The sequence below is a fragment of the Dipteris shenzhenensis genome, chromosome 15 (genome assembly GCF_047967505.1).
Source record: "Dipteris shenzhenensis isolate YYH24624 ecotype China chromosome 15, Dip_SZ_1.0, whole genome shotgun sequence".
Taxonomy (NCBI): domain Eukaryota; kingdom Viridiplantae; phylum Streptophyta; class Polypodiopsida; order Gleicheniales; family Dipteridaceae; genus Dipteris; species Dipteris shenzhenensis.
Window position 1 is genome coordinate 1,077,308 of NC_141610.1, and position 15,257 is coordinate 1,092,564.

At 45.3% G+C, this 15,257-nt stretch overlaps 1 protein-coding gene and 1 pseudogene across 10 annotated transcripts in view; one reads left to right on the plus strand and one right to left on the minus strand.

The window, feature by feature from the left end:
• Window positions 1-15,257, plus strand: part of LOC147893185 (RNA-binding protein 1-like) — a 93,341-nt gene that overhangs the window by 34,182 nt on the left and 43,902 nt on the right. For all 10 annotated transcript variants that reach the window (XM_087385927.1, XM_087385936.1, XM_087385928.1 and 7 more), the window contains one exon: window positions 10,334-10,673. In XM_087385927.1, the coding sequence (XP_087242053.1) occupies window positions 10,334-10,673 (340 nt within the window). The remainder of the gene's footprint in view (window positions 1-10,333; window positions 10,674-15,257) is intronic.
• LOC147893186 (18S ribosomal RNA) lies at window positions 6,025-7,649 on the minus strand (annotated as a pseudogene).

A 15,257-nucleotide genomic window follows, 5' to 3' on the forward strand; every position in this document is an offset into this window, starting at 1 on the left:
GAACAGGCTTGGACGACATTGAGGGATATGTATGAGCTCGACAATGAGGAGAGAATCTTGGAACTTGAGGGAGAGCTGTACGGCATGAGGAAGATGAAGGGGAATCGGTACAAAGAACACATCACCAAGATCAAGGTGGTGCGGGATCAGCTAGCGGCACTTTGTCAAAGGACGAGCGTGACTAGGATGGCAAGGCTATTGCTGGGAATGCTCCCTCGGAGCTATAGTAGTTTTGTGACTACGATGATTGCAGGGCATAGGGCAACGCTAGTGACTTTGCTCCTGATACTGGATAGATTGATCTGGCCCACTATGCAGTTGCAGCCGACTATTTCTATTCATGATTATGACTTTGTTAGCATAGATTAGTACTTAGTAAGGGTCCTAGCGTGCCCTTTGCTTCAGCCCACTAAGGCTTGTATGAGTTTGCTTTTCTGTGTACTTTGTCCCATAGGTCCGCGAGGCCTCCCGTGGACATTAATATATCTTTCTTTCTTTCTTTCTTTTCTCTCTCTCTCTCTCCCCCACCACCCTTCCCCCTCTTTGGCCATGTTGGTTCCATCTCACTCTCTGCTGTTTTTTTCTGGTGCAGCAGGATTTTTTTTAATAAGATTCACGAAAGGGGCGAGATAAAAAAACCGGACTAGAAAGGCTCAAAAGGGGAGGTTGTGGAGCGCTAGAGGGTAGCAGGGGGGTTGCAGCAGGGTAGGCGGGAGGGTAGCAAGGGGGTAGCAAGAGGCTAGCAAGGGGGTTGCAGCAGGGTAGCGAGTTTGTTTTGGTAGGTAGGCAGGAGGCTAGTGGGGGGGGGGAAGCGGGAGAGTAGGCGGCAGGTCACGGGGGGCTAGCGCGGAGGTTGCAGTAGGGCAGCAAGGAGGTTCAGCAACATAGTGGGGGGGTAGCGGGATGCTAGATGGTAGTGGGGGGTAGCAAGGGGGGGGGCTAGTGGGGAGCTTGCAGGAAGTTAGCAGGAGGGTGGTGGCGGGGGTAGCGATCAGCAATGGCGAGTGATCGGCAGCAATCAACGACAGCTATGCCTCCCTTCGCTTAGATCATGGGTGATAACAACGATAAATATGAGAGAGAGAGAGAGAGAGAGAGAGAGAGAGAGAGAGAGAGAGAGAGAGAGAGAGAGAGAGAGAGTTGGAAATACAGTGGTCACCTCCCCATTTGTAAGCCCCCCAATGAGGAGAGCGTGGGGGAGGGCTTCCCTAGCAGCCCTCATCCTCGGTATGATCATTCTTAGCCTGAGCACCAGAGCCCTCAAGATTCTCAGACGTCCTTCCCCAACTCACCCCAGGTCTTCGGCTCTTTCTCCTCTAGGATCTGCCACTCACATAATGTCTCCTTTCTTGCCCCAGTCCTCCTCGCCGCCCCCCCCCCCCCCCCCTCCTTCCCACCTTGATATCCACAGGAAAAGCACCCTTTGAAATAATAAAGGGTGGAAGAAAGGTACCTTCCATTTTGCACACGAAAGAAAAGATCTTGAAGCAAATTGGTTTGTGGAAAGTTTGGATGCAGCCTATAAGAAGGTGAAGGAAGCCCTCCAGAAAAGCCTGCCAATTGTCATGGGCTTGAGTTGGTTTTGAAAGAAGGTGATCGGGTGCTGTTGCATTTTCATCAGAAAGCAAGACTTAAGCGTATGAAATGCAAGGATAAGGTGTACACCAAACTGAAGATGCGGTACTATGGACCATTTCAAGTCTGTCATGGTGATGATCACCATGGAGAGACATGATCCATCTAGATTTGGATCAAGAGTCCATCATTGAGATATAATTTCATTGCAGTCTGCTCCTTTTCTCCAAAGATCTCAGATTTCGCTAGGGAGCTTCACGAGGAGGGAGACACATTGCCATATGGATATCATGGAATTTTTTGAGTCGTGGGGAAGCTCCCCCTGGAGACTTCAATGCTAGGACCGCTGACCATCAAGAACCGATAATTGAATTTCGGCATACTTGATTATATTTCTTGACATTGATTTATATGAGGCAGGTATCTCCCAAGTGTCCATAGATCGATGATTCCTATCACGCCATATGGGCATCCTTCATTAATACTATGCTCGAGGATTTCGATGATATCCCTCTTCTAGAGGACAGAGCCACACTTATCACTTGTTCCCTACATGATGCTGCCATCTAGCTCTTCCCTCACACCACTAGATCCACCTGTCCACCACCTGTTGCATCAGTGTCCCACAATAGATAGTGCAATGACAAGTGTAAGGCGTGCGTTGCCAGCTCAGACTTGAGACCAAGCATCACTTTCGATTTATATAGAGACCAAAGGAGAGTATCGTCTTCTAGTCCATCGGAAGAAGAGAGAGTATCATCGTCTAGTCCGTTGGAAGAAGAGAGACTTTATCCATCAAAATGAGGAAGAAGTATTGAACATTTTGCTAAGTAATACTTTGAAGGATTTTTTATGGAAGTTTCTCAAGCCGAGGTCCACATCTTGTATCACTGATCCGACCATTTAGCACACTTAAACACACTTTTTTGTTGTAAGAAGCAATATTTCATTCAAAAAAATGTACATTCATAGCTGTCCAAAGTGGAACATTTATCATTGAGAAACTAAAAGCAAGAATGAAAGAGTTCTAACCGGGCTAGAGGAAGGTCTCCAAGACAATGTGCATTCTGAAGAGAGCGATGCAAGGATGAACATGAGAAATGATAAACATCCACCAAAGAGTGCTCGTATGGGTGAATGTTACGAGCACAATATAATGACCACAGAGCCCAATAGCGACACCAGCAAAAGAACTGATCATAGTTTGGCATGGAGGCATATCTGCCAAACAACTAGAATTCCCTGCCAAAACAAATCCTGAGAAAACAAGCATGAAGACGAGTCCTCAGCTCGAGAAGAAATCATGAGCGGTAGGGCAGGTCCAAAAAAGATGCAGCACGGTCTCCCTCAGATGTGAACAAGTAGGGCATGCCGAAGAAGCGATATTCTTGGCAGCCAACAAAAATCCCACTGGTAATGCCCAACACCACAAGAAAACTTGCTGCTTGAGAGGAAACTTACTCTCTTAGACATGCCGAAGACAAACCTTCCACCGAGTAAGAGACTTGTTAAGATGCCAAAAATGATTTCCATACTCTTGGATCCATGGCTGTGGAATTAATAGATGATAGGCTTTCTTGGTTAGAAAGATATGCAACTGAGAAGGGGGAGTAACTAGGAAGTGCTCCATCAAACTTCTAAACCCAATAGAGGAAGAGTAGTTAACAGCCGGGGTACAAGCTGAAAGGGTTGCAGCATAGTGGAGAGAATGTGCCAAATAGGCCTGTGATGCCTGAGTAAAAGAAAGATTCCAACTTGATCATCCACCACATCCTCCATTGTAGAGACAGCCAAACGATGTAAAACATATGCCTTTCAAAGCTGAAGTGGACTAAAGGGGGAGCAAACATGCAACTCCAGTGAAATTGTTCAAACTGTTGGTGTTGCCAGGATTTGGAGGCTGACCCGACCAAGGCAAATAAGCGAGAAGCTGATGCCAATTATGAAGCAGGTGAGAAGAAAGGGATAGCCAGGAATATGACCATGGAAGTGGCCAAAAATAACATCAGATATAGCAGGAATCCAATGGCCGAAAGCATCTGTACAGAGAGAGCCAACCATATAGGAAAGCACGAGAGCCCATGGCTGATGCTGGTCCAAAAGGGAGACAAGAGCGTGGCCTTGCGAGCTAGCATATGAGTGTGAATATTGTGAATGTTCAAACCCCCAGGCATCATGGGCGAACAAACGATGGAGTGCCTTATGATCATGTATGGTGCGCCAAAGGCATTTCATAACCTTGGCGATAAATTTTTGAATGTCTAGCGGCAAATAAAACTGTACATATGCCATGAGAATTGGCTGCACAATCCGAAGGCAAATGTGCAGCAGCCAAGTAGACAATTTCCAATAATCCAGGCTACCAAAAAACTTTTGTACAAAGTCTCTCTTGCAGCAAAGAGATATGCCATCCAATAGGTAACCCAAATGGTGCACCACCTGATCAAGAGGGAGCAAGAGGCCAAGCCATAAAAGGCAATGCCAATAATAGTCATGCAGAGGCAGAAGTTTTGATTTACTGAAATTTTCTTTCAGTCCTGCTGCAATACCAAACAAATCAAGCCGCTTGCATAAGATGTCTAACATCTTTTTTCGAGTTCAATAGAAAGAAAAGGGAATCATCAGCATAAGCTTGGCACACAAAAGGAGTGCCCTCAGGAAACTCAATACCATGCAAACACTACTGCAAAACTTAGGCATCCATATGCATCAACAATGTATGAGTGGTGATTGCATAAAGCAAGGCACTAAAAGGACAGCCTTGACGTAGAAAGTGGCCCAAAGTCCAAGACGAAGAGAGGGCATTAAATAAAAGGCAACAAGCTGTGGCATCTTCATAAAGCCAGTAAACCACATTTTGCATCGTGGGTCCAAAGCCCATCTGTCGCATAACATCTGCAAGAAAGTCTAGCAGTGTCAAATGCTTTTTCAATGCCCACTTGCATGATCAAAACATCTTGATGGGTGTATTTGGCATATTCAATGCTCACGTAAGCATTCACAATATTACCCATGATTTGCCTACAGGGCACAAAACCGGGTGTAAGCTCATATAGCGCAAGGCCAACATTTTAGAAATCAACTTATATACCACAGGCATCAGAGTGATCGGCCGGGAAATTGGCATAAAGGCTTTTTTGGAATCAAATGCTTTTCCACGATGAAGGCATAGTGCGAGAGAGCCAAGCATTATTAATTAGCTGATCTCAAAATTCGTTTAAAAAATCAACTCCCAACCAAGGGATTTGGAGCACCCCAACTCAGACAATGCCACTTTCAATTCTTGATCAGTAAAAGGCAGCTTTAGCTTATGTGCATCCTTTTGGGAGAGAATTGGTTGAACATTTCGAAGAAAAACATTGCGGGCATCAACCTGTATAGGTAGAGCAGGAGGGGGCTGCAAACATATGAGAATAATATTTCTGCACCACATCATCAAGCCGCTTCCTATTCATAGTTCATGAGCCGTTCTGACGCAGCACCCGATACAGAAAAATGCATGCAGCGGGAAGTATGAAGGATTTTAAAGAAGCCTTGGATGAGCAGCCCGTATCCTAGATGGCTTTCTGATGAGAGTGAAGCTGCCATTTTCTTAACTTTGATCATTCTCAGCCAAGCAATGAAGAGCTGCCTGAAAAGCAAATTGGCCATCCGTGGACAATTGGCGGCACATTTATGCACACACTTTATGGCATCTCTTATCAGCCTACACCAGATCTCCCGCATGTACTGTGCCCTATTCCTGCTTATTCTTCACCACTGATGATATCAAACACAACTCTCAAGCTACACAATGGCCAAGCCAAAGATCTTGAGGGGCTATGCATTGAATACATTGGACATGGGATTGGTACCCTAGCCCCGATCTTGGCAAAACTATTCAATGAAGCAGTTTGCACCTGTTTCCCCCATACCTGGACCCAACAGCATAATCCCAATCCACAAGATAGGGAGTCCCATGAGTCCAAAAACTACAGGACTATCGTGATCGGACATGTTATGTCCAAGATTTATTCACCACCAAGAGTTGTGGAGTGTGAGGAATTCAGAGCGATGGGGCAAGCAAGCTTTCGGGTAGATCACGCTACAATGGACTACATCTGCACATTGAGAGCTATCATTGAGGAGGCCCGAGCATGGAAGCAGAGAGTTAATTACACGCTTTGTGGATTTTTGGAAAGCCTTTGACATTGTACCACGGGCCCGGTTGTTCAGATGATTATTTGATCTATCCTATAGCCAAGACATCATATGGGCAATTCGAACATTATCAGGTAGAGTCAAGACATCGATTGGGTGGACACCGTGCAGCCAACAGGGCGCCCCGGCTCGACACCACACCTGCTTTCATCCAACTTTGGCGGAGGGCGTGGTGCCGATGGCTGCGCCTTTGGACGCGACCCCTCGACGTTACGTCCACGGTTCACTGTATTTCTCAAGGATGCGTGTCAATGATCCTTCCGCAGGTTCACCTATGGAAACCTTCTTACGACTTCTAATGATAAGGCTTAATGAAATTTTCACAACGTCACCGGCGGCGAACCATCGGTGTTGCCGCAATCCAAAAACTTCACCGGACCGTTCAATCGGTAAGAGCGACGGGCGGTGTGTACAAAGGGCAGGGACATAGTCAACGCGAGCTGATCACTCGCGCTTAATAGGAATTCCTTGTTGATGATCAATTATTGCAATGATCTATCTCCATCACAATGAAATTTCAAAAGATTACACCGGTCTCTCGGTTTGGTAAACTCGTTGAATTCATTAGTGTAGCGCACGTGCGGCCCAAAACAATTAAGGGCATCACAAACCTGTTATTGCCTCAAACTTCCATGGCCTAGACAGCCATAGTCCCTCTAAGAAGTTGGCCACGAAGAGGATCCTTCGTGTAACGAGTTAGCAGGATGAGGTCTCATTCGTTAACAGAATTAACCAGACAAATCATTCCACCAACTAAGAACGGCCATGCACCACCACCCATAGAATCAAGAAAGAGCTCTCAATCTATTAATCCTTACTATGTCTGGACCTAATAAATTAAGCCGCAAGCTCCACTCCTGGTGGTGCTCTTCCATCAATTCCTTCAAGTTTCAGCCTTGCGACCGTACTCCTCTCAGAACCCAAAAACTTTGATCTCTCATAAGGTGCTGGCGGAGTCATCGAAGTAACATCCGCCAATCCCTAGTCGGCATCGTTTACGGTTGAGACAAGGATGGTATCCGATCGTTTTTGAGCCCCCAACTTTCATTGTTGATTAATGAAAACATCCTTGGCCAAATGCTTTCGCAGTAGTTCATCTTTCATAAATCCAAGGATTTCACCTCTGACAATGAAATACGATTGCCCCCAAATGTCCCTATTCCATGCTAATGTATTCAAAGCATAGGCTTGCTTTTAGCACTCTAATTTTTTCAATGTCCCCGACAAAAAGAATGGAGTGACCGGTGCACACCAGAAGAGGCGGACCATTCACCCCACCCCGAGCTCCAACTACAAGCTTTTTAACTGCAACAACTTAAATATACGCTATTGGAGTTGGAATTACCGCACTGCTGGCACCAGACTTGCCCTCCAATGGATCCTTGTTAAGGGATTTAGATTGTAGTATTGTTATTTATTGTCACTACCTCCCCATGTCGGGATTGGTTAATTTGTGCCCCTGCTGCCTTCCTTGGATGTAGGCTCCCTCTCTGAAATCAAACCCTAGTTCTCCGTCACCCGTCACCACCATGGTAGGCCTCTATCCTACCATCGAAAGTTGATAGGGCAAAAATTTGAATGAAGCATTGTCGGCGCAAAGGCTATGTGATTTGGGAAGTTATCATGATTCATGGCGTTATCGGGCAAGTCCGCATCGACCTTTTATCTAATAAATGCGTCCTTTTTGGAAGTCGGGAGTTGGTGCATGTATTAGCTTTAGAATTACTACGGTTATCCGAGTAGGTACCATCAAAGAAACTATAACTGATTTAATGAGCCATTCGCAGTTTCACAGTACAAGAGAGTTTATACTTACACATGCATGGCTTAATCTTTGAGACAAGAATATGACTATTGGCAGGATCAACCATATACCTATCCTTGAATACACGAAGGGTGCGAGCCGTGTGTTCCAACTCCGCACGCGACGTGGCATGCCGCTATGGGAAGCGACCCACCCCGGGAGGGCAGGCCGTGCTCACCTACAAGGGCCGAGGCATGTCTTGCCATCCAAAGACGATATCATTTACGGTCGAATCACCCGCTTTGGAACGCACCCATCTAGAGCAGCTCACAACCCCTAGGATCAAGTCATCACGGAGTTGGAACCGCTCGATGGTTTATCACACAAGGTTCACCACCCTTTGTATGTCTACAAGCCACAACGTCCATCCGCAACGGGAAGCACCGATGCAATCCCAGAATTGATGATCTGTTGAATGAGCTTAAGGGTGCTCAAATCTTCACAAAGGTAGATCCGAGATCTAGCTAGCATCAAATAGGTCTGAGGTTCGGCTACAGATCAGGGTGAAAGAGGGTGATGAGCACAAACAATCTTCTATACAAAAAGATATTTGTATGAGTTCAAGGTAATGCCATGCGGGTTGACTATGCACCGGCCACCTTTTAGGCACTCGTGAATGAAATATTGCAGCCACTTCTCTTCCAATGTGTGCTGGTTTTCTTTGATAACATCCTCATTTACAGCAAAACAAACATGAGCACATTGAGTATGCCAAAGAATTGCTGGAAATTTGAAGCTGCATCGCCTCTATGCAAAAGCGAACAAGTGCATCTTTATGGCAGAAGAGGTTGAATACCTGGGGGCACATTGTGGGCAGAGATGGGATTTTGGTGGACCCCACAAAATCGAAATGCATGAGGAGATGGCCATGGCTACTAAACCCCACCCAGCTGAGAGGTTTGGGTCTTGCCTTGGACTACAGATGATTTATACAGATTCGCCAAGAGGACCTGCTACGGACCTCTTGAAGAAGGGCAGTTTTGAAGACCTGAAATTTGCATTGACTCAAGCCCTATGTTCTTATGCCCTGATTTCTTATGGTCCTGGTTGTGGAGGTAGATGCTAGTGGCAAAGGCTTGGGAGCTGTTCTTCTAAGGCGTGTGATAGCTTTTGAGAGCAAGAAATTTATCAAAGAGCTCACCTACCATGTTTATGATCAGGAAATGTTGGCCAACTTACATGCCTTCAAAAAGTAGCATCATGACCTATACGGGAACAAAATTAAAGTCAAAACTGATCATAGAACACTCGGACTTTTCCTTGCGCAGCCCAACCTGTTGGCTTAGCAAAAGGGATGGTTGCGTGTAGCAGTCCTATGATGTTGACTTTGAGTATCGAACGGGAAAGAAAATGTGGTTGCATATGCTTGGTCCAGGATGTGGGCTTGCACATTTTCGGTAGTCTCTACAATTTTACTAGACTTGCATACATGGCATTCAATAAGAGTACATGCAGAATTCAAAGACAGCAGCCATCTTTTCAGATTTGCAGAGGCCCTCATGTCAAGATCATCTGGAATTTAAATTGCATAATGGCTTGTTGTGGTTCTGGAACAAAGTTTATTTGGTTCCAGACTCACAATATAGGCGGCTACTTGGTTTGTTGCAGCCATCACACATTCCAAAGGGAAAATGGGCAGACGTAGCTATGGGTTTCATCACGTGGCTTCCTTGTACAGATAGAGGATGGGACAACATCTATGTAGTGGTGGACAGGATGACAAAACAAGCCCATTTCATACCTACCAAGACCTGGTAGTTTGCTGTACACTTTATTTTGCTGACATGGCAAACATTCAGCAACATATTTCACTTCATCTTTCTACAGAACTTCCCAGAAGAAACTCTCCCTTATCCTCTCTTATGTCCTTGTGACCCCTGTATGACCTTCCACAGGAGAAGAATGCATTCCCTCAACACTGGTATTAAGCATCATAGGTTGCCTTTTGATCACATGTTTAAGCATCGTGGATTTCCTCAAGAGATTGTCAATAATAAAACAGAGATGCAAAACTTATCGGTCATTTTTGGCAAGAATTATTGATAGCAGCAGTGGGTACTTTACTCACCCCTAGCATAGCATAGTCAGTCTAAAATGGTGAACAAATGGGTAGAGCAATACTTAAGGCATTTTTGCCATGACACCTAGAGGTTGTGCTATTCTGAACTTGGAGTTTAGATCACCCTGAGCTCAGCGACTCGCTACAGAAAGAGCTTGTGTCTCAATGAAAATGGCGTCATAGAGAGTCTTGCCTACCTGTCCTAAGGCAGTTTCTCAAAAATCACCTTTGCAGTGTGGCTTCTGCTTGTCAGGTTTGACTGATTGCTCATGGTTGGTGCTTGTTCTGACCTCAAGATGCTGAAGGAAGGGAATTCATGTCGATTATGTGTGCTGTGTCCCAATTTCCAGTTTTTAAGAGCTCAAGAATCAAACCTCAATCTACACATGAAATAGAATCCACATGCAACATGGTCAATGGGTTATGTTGATTGTTTTTTTCCACTTTGTTGGATGAATCAAGGGTTTCCTTTTGCTTTGGTCAATTACTTTGGTGTCTAGCTGTATTGGTGCATCTGGTATCGCTCTCAGTCTTTGTTCGCTTGTGGAAAATTGAGAAGTGCCTAAAACTTTCCAATTTATGTATAATCTGGCCAGTTGAAATGCAAAAGCAGATTACAAATTCTGAGAAATCCTCAAACTTAAACTGATTACTGTTCTGTTTTTCACTCATGGCCTGGTTTGCTGTGGTGTCAGAATATGTATGGGCCTCCTGGAGTGATGGGCTCGGATGTTCCTGGGCTTGCTCCTCCCCCAGGAATCAGACCATATATGCCAACAGGTGGTGGCTTGACTAATTTTGGTATTCCTGCCATGGAGAATCCCGCGATGATTGCTCAGGATAATCGCATGATGGGATCAGATACCGCCAGAGGACAGGTTGGGAATTTAGGTCCAACTAATGCAAGACAAGATTTTATTGGGAGACAACAGCTTCCTGTCATTCAAAATGCACCTGGGCTGCTTCCACCTGATGCCTCACCAACACTGTTTGTGGAAGGGATTCCAGCTGATTGTAAGCGAAGAGAAACAGCTCGTATCCATATTATGAATCAAATGCTTCGTTTTGTTCACTTTCTATGACCATGAATTTTCCTTTCCTGCTAGTATGTCCGCCCCCCTCCCCCGCCTCCCCTTTTTGTCACTGGCCGCCCTTCTAAGTTCTTCTTCACATGTGCTTTCCCTTTTCTCTGGAAAGAGACAATGCTGATTATGGAGTAAGATAAAATACTTTTTACCTGAGTGAGTCTTCACATAGCTGCCAAGTCCTCTTTATTGTCAACAGACTTGTCTTTGGGGGTGCATCCTATGGTCACTCGCCTAGGGTCTAGGTTGTTTCTCCTGGATAGTTCCAGAAAAAGCCAGGAGTCTCATGAATCTTCTTTCAGGTCATGCAATGCAACATCAAAATTGGCATACAGAGCACCTTTAAGGGGAGCTCAATAGCCAGTGATGTGGAACTTATGCCCATAAGGAAGCCTGCACACACAGGCTATTTAATGCCTGGAAACAAGACGAGTGAGCAGAGACTTGAGGTCTATGATACCAACATCCATAATGTATTACTTTACTTCTACTTTGTAAGGTCAATAGGTCATAAATATACTTTCAAGTCTGGTTATTATCAAGTTCTAGGAGGGTATCAATTAATTGTTCTATAAGGACACATTGAGCATGAATTAGCAACGTTATCTTATTTGACTACGGTTTCATCTTTTGGAGAACTCGTTCTCACTTAGGGGAGTCCTGCTTGACTTTCAACTCCTATGGTTTCTCAGCATCCTTCTTTTTAGCTTGACGTTTCTTTGGAGAGACGAGGAGTACATAGATGCATGGTTGTATAAATGGCAATCATATTTTGACATGCACCAATTTAAGGAAGACAGGTGTCTCACTTAGATGCAACTATATCTAAATGGCAAGGCTAGTGGAGAGACCTTGCTCCTAAGCCTAGGATTGGACTGTTTTAGAGAAGTATCCCACGATGCAGCTGTTTGATGACATGTTTGAAAATTACAACCACCTTATAATTCACATACCTGGAATGGGGCTCGATGACTGTACCCATGAGTTCAAGGATATGGTTGCACAAGTAGGCACTGTGGCTCCTTTGCAGAAGGAAACCATGTTTGTTCCCAGTGTTGGCAACCAGCTGGAAATGCTTCAGAAACAATGAACTCCCTCAATGATGCCATTCACCATGCCAAAAATCTATGACAACATTGTTGTGATGAGAAGGGCGAATTGCACTCCTTCTAATCTGCAACTTTCCCAGGATACAAGCAAAATTTGAAGGGATTGCCACCAATGCATGGTCATCTTGTGTTCGCATAGTCTCATCTTTTGATAAGAAGCGAACAAAAGTGGAGAATACAAATCATATCCAAGCCTGGAAAGACAATTTGTGCTTCACATGCATGCAGCCTGGCCACATGTCTTGTGATTGCCCATGGAAAAAGGTGTGGTGTGTGTGTGTGTGTGTGTAGAGGTGTGTGTGTGTGTGTGTGTAAGAGAATTTATGTGTGTGTGTGTGTGTGTGTGTGTGTGTGTGTGTGTGGAGAGAGAGCTAGGTCGTTGCTGCTCAGCTTCCCCAAGCCCCCGTACAGGCCCGCGTCAGGTCTCGTACGGACGCCGTACAGTGGTACAGACGCCGTATACCCGTACGGACACCGTACGTTCGGCGAGTTTCTTCACTGGGCATCCCCGTCCCTGTCTGCTCTCGTCCCTCGATTCCCCCTCCGTACCTTTTGTCCTTTCTCGTACAGTTACTGCGTCACCCTTCCGTTCATCTCCATCTTCCGTACAACCCCTGCGTCATCTTTCAGAAGCCCCGTTCATCTTTATTCTCCATACAGTTCCTGCGTCACCTCTCCGTACATCTCAGTCCCTTCGTAGACTGTCTTCCGTACAACCGTACAGCCTGTACTTTCCATACAGTCCGTACAGTTTCTGCTTCCATTATTTACTTCGTCCGTACAGTTCTACCCCATCTCTGCAATTTCATCAATCCCGTCCTGTTTCCCTCTATGGAGGATCAGTTTAAAAGTTACTCTCGCAAGGATTCGTCCCGGGATTCCAAAAGATAGCAACTTGATTTCTCTATTGCAGATTCCGTAGATGCTCACTATGTTTTTAACATGCTTAAAGATGAATTTCAGCACAGCCGGAAGGAGTGGGCCAAACCTCCCCCAGCCATCAAGTATAAGTTGAAGCTGCCTTCCTTGGTTGCTCCTCTTCGAAAGTTCTCTCAGCAAGCAGTCATCATTTTCTTCCCAGGAAAGTTACCTTCAGCAAATGATGTGGCCTAGTGGGTTCAGGCATTGTTGGGAGGCTGCTTTGTTGAAGGAGTATACTTTGCTTCCAGAGGTTTCTATGAAGTGCATTTTTCGGATGCCTCATATCGTCAGCAGATACTGGAGATGTCGCCTCTATTCTATGGCAGAAAAATGGTGCATGTCATGCCATGGTCGCCAAACAAGGATTACCACAGCCTCATTCGACATCATTGCCCTGTATGGGTTGAGGTAGTGGATTTTCCGGACTATATGAGGGCCGAGTTACCAAGTTTGGCAGCTACTTTGGGGCAAGTTGTATGCCCACCCCGTCCTTCGGGTAATTGCAATCGCTTTTGCGTTCTTTGGGATACAAATCACCCAACCCCTCCTATTGCGGTAGAAGTGGAGGATGTTCCCCTTGGTGAAAAATATTTTGATTTGAAATGAGGAGTCTTTGCAGGTGCTTGTTTCACATGCCATAAGTTTGGCCACTTAGCTTCACAGTGTCGTGCAGTCCTGCATCAGCTCCCACCTACAGCTATTGCTCCAGAAAATCCTTCCCCCCCAACTTATGGCCCGGGGCCTAAGGTTATGCCTACTAAACTGGGTGATGTGCCATCTAAATCTGTCCCTTCTAAAGAAAATGTGGTTCAGGTTTCAGCCAAGCAAAAGGATAAGGGCAAGGGCAAAATTTCAGAATCTCATGCCTCCCCCCAGGGTGCCTGGCAGCAACCCAAAAAGGTATTCGCTCTCAAACCACATCCTCTACAATCTCGCCATTGGGATGCTTCAACTTCTACCCCTGGTCAGACCTCTACCCCTGCTGACAGCCTCACTTTCCAACTGTGGGTTGATGTGTTAAAAAAGGGCATCCCTGTATGCGACAATGATGAGGATCATAGAGCTAATGATCCAGGAGGCCAGGTGGATGTTGATGTCATGGCTGAGGCCTGACAGCTTATACTTTACTCTGCTCTTGGTTTGATTGTACATATCTTCTATGTCTACTTCAATTACTTGCATCACATACAACGTTCAGGGTCTTTGCAATGTCAATAAGTGGAGACTTTTCTGGCATTATGTACATAGCATGCATCCCGATGTGATCTCTTTACAAGAACACAACAACACTTCTTGGCTGGTCAGCAAGGTCACTATGCTGGTTATGATATTTTTTATGCTGGTACAATGCACTTTTCGGGGGTCTGCATGCTGGTAAAACATGATATGCAGCCCATGGTTGCTTACAATGACCCTCAGGGTCGATGGATGGTGATCAGGTGCACTTGGCAGGCTGATCTCTATGAAATAGCATCTGTTTATGCATCACAAACCTCTGCGACTAGAGCTCAAATGTGGGTCTCCATCAAACAATATCCATGGCTGTCCAATGCTTTTTTGTGTGGAGACTTTAACAACTCACCTGCCACTCAAGACAATACCACTCATTGTTCTCACATGATCCCCACTGAGCTTCGACATTGGGAAGATATGCTCTCATCCCTGCATGCAGAAGATCTATGGCTCTCAACGAGGGACAGAGATATGGGTTATACATATCATCACAATGCCTTTACTCATTACTGGGCTCGACTTGACAGATGGTATTTGCTGCATGCTCAGCAGTATGCTGATTTTACATGTACACTATGGGTTGATCATTCCCTCTTGCTATCTGATCATTTTCCAGTATGCTTGACATTATCTATAGCACGTCTTACATATGATATGCCTTTTTTTGGTCGTCGACTGCTCCATGTTAACAGTGCTTATTTGCTTCATCAGCAATTTCAGAACATGGTGCGAGTGGCTGTCCGTCCCCTCCTCTCACATGCTTAAGAGGATATGGATTTTGCTTGGGTCAGTCTTGCTCATCGCTTGCAGGCTGTTATTCAAGATTATGGACGGAGCTACATGGGTAACCTCAGGCTCAAGCTGAAATGGGCTCAATCTCACAAGCAGCAAATGGATGCAATCAGTTCTCATAGACAGCTTACCTCTTCTGAACAAGATTCTTGTGCTTATGCGGTTCATATCATTCACCAAAATGATTTTCGCAAATTAAAGAAGTGGCAAATCCAAGCTCGCATGAAACCCCTTTTGGATAAGGGCTGTTCCTCCAAGACCTTTTTGAAAGGTCTCCACGCGGATAGGCGAAAGGGGGATATTTGCAGGATCAAGAAAGATGATGGCACCTGGACCATTTCCAAATCAAAATTGGAATTGCAATGTTCTAGTCATGTCTAGCATCTCTTTTCTCTTCAGCCTGATCATTTGATACAAGTGAATGCAGCTAGGTCTCAATTTCTTATGCATGTCCAGCCCATATTGTCTCGGGAACAGGC